The sequence below is a fragment of the Sapajus apella genome, unplaced genomic scaffold (genome assembly GCF_009761245.1).
Source record: "Sapajus apella isolate SASKATOON/1434 unplaced genomic scaffold, GSC_monkey_1.0 scaffold1, whole genome shotgun sequence".
In the NCBI taxonomy this organism is placed as follows: domain Eukaryota; kingdom Metazoa; phylum Chordata; class Mammalia; order Primates; family Cebidae; genus Sapajus; species Sapajus apella.
Genome location: NW_022436941.1, coordinates 8,177,150 through 8,185,321, shown reverse-complemented (window position 1 = coordinate 8,185,321; position 8,172 = coordinate 8,177,150). Strand labels below are relative to the sequence as shown.

The following is an 8,172-nucleotide window of genomic DNA, read 5'->3' as shown; positions in this document are numbered from 1 at the left end:
TCACTGTAGACAACTCCTAAATCTGCAAAATCAAGAAATAGCAACATAGGTTTAATTTAGAAACATGGAGGGGGATAAAGAGGTTTCCCTGGATAAGAGGCTGGAAAGGGGGAGGTTGATTGTCAAAAACGGAGAGCTCTGAGTTTTTACCCTACTTACAAGCTAACAAGCCAGCATGCCACACTTCACAGTTTCGTGGATGCTGGTGGAAGACACAGGATTCTTGCATCAAAGGCAAAGATGTTTATTATGCACAGTAGCAGTAGAGCATGAACATTTTTGTTCCCTGAATCCCAGTTCTCACAGGGAGATGCAGAGAGGGCCAGCGGAAGCCTGTACAAGTGGGTTACTTTACAGGAGAGGAAGCATGAGCTCAGGGAATCTTAAGTTTTATAATGGGCAGTAAGTGCACCCGAGGAGGAAGGTGCTATCTCTCCCAAGCCTGTTTGCAATATAAACAGCCTTTAAAAGACATAAGGGACAAAGCAGGGCAATCAGTGCCTCACTCACAAGAGGAGCAGCAACGCTAGGGACCTATAGAGCACGGATTCCCAGCGCTGCGGTTTTACATAATCAACCTTCTCGATTTTTAAAAGTATCTGCATACGTCACTTTCCTAAAAATAAAAATCTAAAAAGTTAAATCGTTTCACTTACTAAAACAACTCTCTCATGCCTTACTCCTCCTGACTGTGCATCATGTCTTTGCCAAAGGAGACCCAGAGTCCGGGTAAACCCGAAAACGCAACCTCAGCTTTCCTGACTCCTCATGCAGGGTGAGCTGGTCCGCAGGAAGGGCTGTCCCAATCCCAGCGCCTCGGGGCCAGAGCGAGGTGGGGAGGCTCCCCACGGCCCTGAGCGGGTTGCCCAAGCGGCGCGTTGCAGGCAGGTGCGAACCACGTGCGGTAAGTGCCCGGAGCAGCTCTTTGGTAGTTAAGTGTTAATTACAATTACCCGCAGGTGAGTGGAGCCCCGTTGACAATCTAGAAACAAGCAACAGACCCTCTGATGTACCCAGCTGGCCCCGCCTCTCCGCATGGCCCGCTGCGGTCCCCGGAGGCCACCCTTGTGGGCAAGGGCTGCTGCTCGGTCGTGCCCCCGGGATCCTCCGGCCTGGCACAGCCGGTGCTGGAGCTGAAGTGCGCGCCTCGGCCCCTTCGCCACTCCCGCCCCTCTCAGATGCGCACGGGCGCTCGGGGCGCCGTGGGCCCGCGTGTCCAGCCAGCCCCTGCCCTGCCTGGTGCTTGGACCACCACTTCCACCTTTGCCGCCCCCACGGCGGCCTCCGCAGCTTCCCGATGGGCGGGTCTGCGCGCCTATCTTTGCCACTGCCGGAGGCCGCGGAGGAGGGGGCCCCCAGCCGTGCAGATCCCGCTTATCGGGCCCATCTCGCGTTATATAAGGCCGCCCCACTATCTCCACGGGCCATCGCCACCGCAACCGCCGCGCCAGCGCCTTCTCCCATGCGCGGGGGCGCGCCTGCCCACCGCTCCTGGCAGGGCTTTTGGTGGCCGTGGGGAACAGGGGGGCGTTGACTCACCCGGGCTCTGGGAGTTGCACAGCCCAAGGTGGATCCCCCATCACAGAAACCCTATGGGAGATCCCATGGGCTCTCTACTACAGATAAGAAAGCTGAGGCCTGCAGAGGGGTCACACAGCCAAGTAGTGGCAGTCCAAGCATGGGTGCCCTCGAAAGGAAGGGGCAGGCTCTGCGAGTCAGGGCCAGCAGCTGGGCTGGGAAGCTTCAAGTGTGGACAGAGAGAGGGTGGGAATGATGTTCCGTGTGGGAAGAGAGGGTGGTCAAGGCTGGGGTGCCCCTGAGTGGGCATCCAGCATCCCCTGTGACAAGGGTCACAAGCACACCCTGTGAGGAGGTTGAGCCACATTGAGGACAGGACAGAGGGAGCCTGAGCAGGCAAAGAGGGGAGCTGAAAGGGGAGGCGCTGGCTGGGGAAGGAAGTGGGTAAGGGAGAGATCTTGACATCAGCACTCAGCAGGCAAATGCTGTGGCCTGTGTTGTGGGGGTTTCTGGAGGACTTCCAGGAAAAACAAGGGAAGAGCAGGAAAAGGCCACATGCCTGCAGGGTGGGCTGCAGGGGCCAGGCCCAGGAGCTGCCCTCCACAGCACTCATTCTGCAGAAAGGAAACTGGAGGCTTCCAGAGGGCAGGGGCTGGTCCTGCAGAGACTGGTGGGCAAACGGGATCACCCCAAGTCCCAGTGGCACTAGGAACACTTAGAATCTCTGACCTGGACTAAGGTTGCCAGCCTGGCCCAGTTAAGAGTTTCCCAGCAGGATGGCCCATGCACTTTAAATTAAAGGGGCAGACACAGGTGCACACTACTCCCAGCCACTCTGGAGGCTGAGGTGGAGGGATCGCCTGAGTCCGGGAGCTGGAAGCCAGCCTAGGCAGCCAACATAGTGAGACCCCATCTTCAAAAAACAAAGAAACAAATGGAAAACACCAAAAAAAAGGTCCCAGGAGGACCTCTGAATCTGTCTGGATCTCTCAGTGGAGACCTGGAAATCTGAACTTTGACAATCCTTCTCACAGTAGGACCAAGGAGGAACTAGGCAAGCCAAAAGAAGTGAACTTCACTCTTCTATTGCCTGCTTGAATTTTGTATCCAAGCAAGTATCACTTAGGTAATTTAGGAGACTGGTTCATTGAAAAAATAAAACCCCCCAAATTCCCACAGCTGGTAGACTGTGGTCACAGCCACAGTGCATGAAGACTATCTGCCCAGCACTTCCGGTGACCCAAAACAGTCTGAGGATAGGAGCTCAGAGTTGGGTCAGCTATCCAGGTTCTCAGGGTGGTCCCAGGCAAAACTGCTGGAACTCAGGCCAGCATTGCAGATGCCAAGCTGCTCTCAGGGCCCCTTGTCTCTCCCCAGAATTAAACCCACCCAGATCTTGGAAACTCTGCCCTGGACCCTTCTCAATAAGTCCACGAGAAATCACTTTCCTTTATGCGACACTGGATTTTCCACAAAGCAAAATCAAGATCAGTAAAGATGTGGTTTCTAGATACTGCCTAAAAATGCAGAGACCGGGCTATGAGGCGTCACCACTGGGCCTATAAAAGCTGCCACAAGAGGCCAAGGCCACAAGCCACCCAGCTTAGACCAGCCTGTGCGTCTGCTCCTCAATCCTCCCTTGTTGGCACTGGGCCTCATGGCGCTTTGGTTGACCATGGTCATTGCTCTCACTTGCCTTGGCGGCCTTGCCTCCCCAGGCCCCGTGCCTCCCTATACAGCCCTCAAGGAGCTCATTGAAGAGCTGGTCAACATCACTCAGAACCAGAAGGTGAGTGTCAGCCAGCCAGGGTCCTAGCTTTAAGGACTCCAGGGTGGGTGTTTCCCAAGATGGGGTCATGAGCAGGCTGGGCCTGGTCCTAGGATGCCTGTAGGTCAGGTATAATCCCCATGGACCAGGACCCGGCCCAGCCATGAGGGAGAGAGGGGTTTAGCACTGTGAATGGACCTATGACGGGGTTTGGCAGAGTCTTGAGGGACCACCTGTTCTGGCCTGGCCCTGCCTCCCACTGCCAGCTCCTCCTCAGCCATTCCTGAACAGAGGACAGCAGAGAAGGGCCAGCACCCTCCCAGAACCATGTGGCATTTGCCAACTGGATTTTGAACACAACGATGCAGCCATGTTCCCCAGCACTGTAGTATGCTCGCTCTTATAGGAGGATCCTTTAGTAGAGTCCGAGCCTTGCCCCACTGGTAACAGCTCACATGTCTGAGCATTGCTTACGCCAGGCCTGGTGCAAATGCTTTACATGTCATTTCAGCACCGCCAGCCGCTTCAAGAGGCAGGTACAATGAACTCATTCTGCTAAGGTGCCGTGAGGTTAAGTGACAGAGGCTGGATTTAAGCCAGGCCTGGCCAACACCAGAGTGCCCATGCTCCTAACTGCAGAAGGCAGGGCATTTAATGTAACAGACCCCTACCACCTCCCATCTGATATGTCCTGGTCCACAGTGACCCAGGCCATCCCTACTTTACTCATCCCCACCCTGACCCTTCCCACAGGCCCCTGTCCTCCTGCCCTGGCTATGGCAAGCCTCACATGCAGCTTGTCCCTTACTAGTGGTGTCACTCATTTTTTTTCTCTCAGCTCCAAGACCCTATACAATGGGTCCCTGCCCCCACGCCCACTGTTCAAAGCAGAAAACGAAGCTCAGGAACGCTGAGGGGCTGCCAGGCCTGCCTCTGTGCCACACCAGGGATGCGTGTGGGGCCTGAGCTGGTATAGACTTGGCCTGGGCTGCCGGGGCAGGCCCATGACCCCTGCCAGCACTCTGCTCACTGTCACTTTCCTCCCGCAGGCCCCCCTCTGCAATGGCAGCATGGTGTGGAGCATCAACATGACAGCTGGCGTGGTAAGGACCCTTGGGTGCTGGGGAGGACGGGGCAGAGGCCTCAGGCCTTGGGCTTATCTTCTCTGAGCCTCCCTCCCATGGCTGGGGGTTCCAAGGAAGCTTCAACTACGCTCCTCCCTTCCCCCATAATCTAGGCCCTTCCCACCACCCAGACTCACCCGCACCAGGCATGTCAGCCCCATATTCCTGCAAACTCACAAAAGGTAGCCACTCAAGCAGGCCCTGACCCCTGGGTGTCCCCTTCCCACAGTACTGTGCAGCCCTGGAGTCCCTGATCAACGTGTCCAGGTGCAGTGCCATCGAGAAGACCCAGAGGATGCTGAGCGGATTCTGCCCACACAAGGTCTCAGCCGGGGTAAGGCTCCCCCCAACCTGCACCCCTTCCCGCCAACCCTGGCCTCACCCAGGGGAAGCTGGCTGAACATCCAAGGTGTGTGTCCACCCAGGGGTGGGGCCATTGTGGCAGCAGGGACATGGCTTTGGGATTTACAGGACCTGGGCTCAAGGGCCTGATGCCTACCTAGGCCTCAATTTCCACAGTAGAGATACTAACAGTACCCACCTCCTGGGGACTTCCTCGAGGACTGAATGAGACAGTCCCTGGGAAAGCCCCTAGTTTGTGTGGGTCATCCCAGTCTCCGGCGTCTCACTCATGCACTGGCCTCTTTGTCCTGCAGCAGTTTTCCAGCTTGCTTGTCCAAGACACCAAAATCGAAGTGGCCCAGTTTGTAAAGGACCTGCTCAGACACTTAAGGAAACTTTTTCACCAGGGAAAGTTCAACTGAAACATCGAAAGCATCATTACTTGCAGAGATGGGACCTGACTATTGAAGTTGCAGATTCATTTTTATTTCTGATGTCAAATGTCTTGGGGAGGTGGGGAGGAGGGTTAGGGAGGGGGTAAAATTCCTTAGCTTAGATCTCAGCCTGTGCTGCCTGTCTTCAGCCTTGCCAACCCCAGGCTGCCCCTTGCCCAGGGCCCTGAGCTCAGTGGACCTGGGGATGATGTTTCTCTACACCCTCCCCTTCCCTAGAGCACACTGCAGCATTACAGTGGGTCCCCCCTTGCCAGACGTGGTAAGAGAGGGACCCACTTCACACAGTGGCAACTGAGGCAGCCAGCAGCTCAGGCACATTTATTCTTGGTCTTATTTATTATTGTGTGTTATTTAAATGAGTGTGTTTGTCCGCGTTGGAGATCGAGAGACTGTGGCTGTTGGCACTTGAAACCAAGGGTTTGTAGACTCGGGGCCCAGCACTAAAGCAGTGGGCACCAGGAGTCCCTGGTAATAAGTACTGTGTACAGAATTCTGCTACCTCACTGGGGTCCCGGGGCCTCATCCGAGGCAGGGTCAGAAGAGGCAGGGGAACAGCCACTCCTGTCTTCCAGCCAGCAGCCAGCTCTCAGCCAATGAGTAATTTATTGTTTTCCCTTGTATTTAAATATTACATATGTTAGCAAAGAGTTAATAATATATAGAAGGGTACCTTCAACACCCAGGGTGGTGTGTGTACACTAGGGGGAGGGGACATTGAACAAGTTGTTTCATTGACTATCAAACTGAAGCCAGAAATAAAGTTGGTGACAAATAGGCCTGATTGTATGTCTTTCATTTTGGCCTTTGGGGACGGTGGTCTGTGGTCTCAAGACTCTGAGGGGATCTTCAGGAGGCTGGCAGGTTGGAGGAGAGGACTCGGATGGATTTCAGCGGGGATGGGGTGTAGTGACCTGGGCTGAGAGCAGAGGTAGCTCCTGGTGGTGGGGACATGGCCTGGAGGAAGTGCTACCTCTGTCTGCTGTGCCAGCGAGGACGGGGAGGCTTGGGCAGGCTGTCAGGGTTCAAGGAGGGCATCAGGAGCAGGTGGGGACCCAGGAAGTCTCACGATCACAGCTCCTGAGGACTGGCCTGGCACCACCCACACATTTATGTCTCCCTCACAACCCGGGAGGCCGATGAGGACTGTGAGTCTCAGAGACCGTGGGCGGTTTGCCTAAGGTCACGTAGCTACTTCCTCACTGGGGTCCTGGGGCCTCAGAGCCTCATCTGAGGTAAAGGAGCAATGCCGAGATTATGACCCCAAACTGGCTCCAACTCCAAAGCCCACACGCTTAACCACCCTGCCTATTTCTGTCCAAATGTTCCCTGGCCTGAATGCAGTTTTTCCCTCTGTAAGACTGTCATCAACTGTCTGGGCCCTCTCACTGACGGGGAGCTCACTACCTATTTTTGAGGGGCAACCCATTGCATTTCTGGATAGCTCTCGCCATTAGGGTGCACACTGGTGCCGCCTCTGTGAACGGGGCTCTGACTAGGCCACTCCTCAGCAGCTCTTGTTGCCTCCCCTTGGCCCTGGCCAGCAGCTGGAGTGCAGGGACCAGTGGGCCTTACCAAGCCACAGTTCCAGGCCATGCCCATCAGCAACGCTTTCCACTGTGACTGTCTGGGAGATGCCCGGGGCAGAGGGTGACTCCAGGATGGGATGCCTTTGAAGTGGGTGGTGGGTCAGCAGGGACCAGTCTCAAACTTGGAATGACAGGCAGGCGCCCTCTCTGGGGAGCCCAGAGCCCCATGGGAGCACGACAGGGATGCTCAGAAGTCCCTGAAGGCAGCCGCCCTCCACTGTTCATGGCTGTGTCATTCGTGTAACAGCAGAGGACATGGCAGGGAGTCGGCCAAGGGGCTGAAGACGGTGGCTAGCTACTCCAGAACCACTCACTTTCCCCATGGAGAGGTGAGGGAAGAAGGTGAACCCGACAGTGCAGGGGCAGGGGACACTTGGCCCAGGGAAAAGAAGACTGTGGCGGTGAAGAGGGTGGTGGTACAGGAGCTGGGTCTCCAGCAGGCTGTCCCGGCAGGGGACAGGACTGGCTCTCTGGTGCCAAGCCTATGAAGTCCCGCCACATTTGCTGAGGGAATACCTGTGGGGGCCACTGCAGCAGACACCTGGGCTAGTGACAACCAAGATACCACATGCTCTCAAGGGTTAGCCCCAGAAAGAACTCTGTAGAAACAACAGAGGGTCTGTGTGTAGAGCGGGCGGGGGGTTGTTTGTCCTCCCTCGGGAGGGCCACCCTCTGGAGGTGAGCAGTGGCTGGCCTCCATGGAGGACGGGAGAGTCTCGGAAGCCAGGGAAGGCGGTGGGAGTCAGGGTCTTTCTTCTCCATCCAGGGCCTAGGGTTGAAGGCCGAAAGGATATTTATGGAGAGCATGACTTTGTCAACAGGACCCAGCAATCCATCCCCTAGTAGCATCATCTTTGACCCACGTCCTCTCTGTCCAACCAAAGCATTGCCCTACCTATCTAGAAAGAAGATGGAAACCCTTCCAGTGGAATTCCACGTGACTCCCTCGAAAACAAAGACTGGAATTGAGGCTGATGTGGGGCAGGGTTCCTCGGGATCCTCCAAGGCCGGGCTCTGAGCCACACATTCAGGACAGCCTGCGAGGCAGGTGCACAGTGCGGATGGCCGTCCCAGGCCCCGCCACTAGGGGTCTGCAGCTCACCACGTCCTCAGCCACTCCACAGCTCCTGTCCCTCACACCTTCCAGGTAGGGGACCTGTGGTCATTGGCAGTGTGCCCTGAGCTGGAGAGGGTGTGGGGCCCTCCAGGGATGAGGGACGCCTCACAGAGTCACATAACTGAGCTGCAGCTGGTGGCCACAGGGAGGGGACCCAGTCAGGAATGAGAAAGGAAGAGAGAACAAGGTAGGGTTAAGTGTCAGCAATTGTGACAGTGGCTGGGAAGCTGGCTCCCTGGGGACTGACCCCCAGCGGTGTTTG

General features: G+C 56.1%; 1 protein-coding gene across 2 annotated transcripts; it reads left to right on the top strand.

Annotated features, from left to right (window-relative positions):
• Nucleotides 1-481: 481 nt before the first annotated feature.
• On the top strand, nt 482-6,168 carry IL13 (interleukin 13). 2 transcript variants are annotated; one of them, XM_032256417.1, is made up of 4 exons: nt 482-904; nt 4,336-4,389; nt 4,640-4,744; nt 5,067-6,168. In XM_032256417.1, the coding sequence occupies exons 2-4, from the start codon at nt 4,357-4,359 to the stop codon at nt 5,172-5,174; spliced, it is 246 nt and encodes an 81-aa protein (XP_032112308.1). In that variant the 5' UTR covers nt 482-904; nt 4,336-4,356; the 3' UTR covers nt 5,175-6,168. The 2 variants fall into 2 exon arrangements, with proteins under 2 accessions (XP_032112308.1, XP_032112216.1); XM_032256325.1 differs by lacking the exon at nt 482-904 and having other exon boundaries at nt 2,404-4,389.
• Nucleotides 6,169-8,172: the final 2,004 nt, after the last annotated feature.

What these genes read in the sequence shown, in the direction of transcription:
- IL13 (XM_032256325.1), top strand. Translation starts at nt 4,291, where the DNA reads ATGACCCCTGCCAGCACTCTGCTCACTGTCACTTTCCTCCCGCAGGCC. An exon ending in TCAACATGACAGCTGGCGTG is followed by an intron (nt 4,390 to 4,639) that starts GTAAGGACCCTT and finishes CCCTTCCCACAG; the next exon opens with TACTGTGCAGCCCTGGAGTC. An exon ending in CACACAAGGTCTCAGCCGGG is followed by an intron (nt 4,745 to 5,066) that starts GTAAGGCTCCCC and finishes TTTGTCCTGCAG; the next exon opens with CAGTTTTCCAGCTTGCTTGT.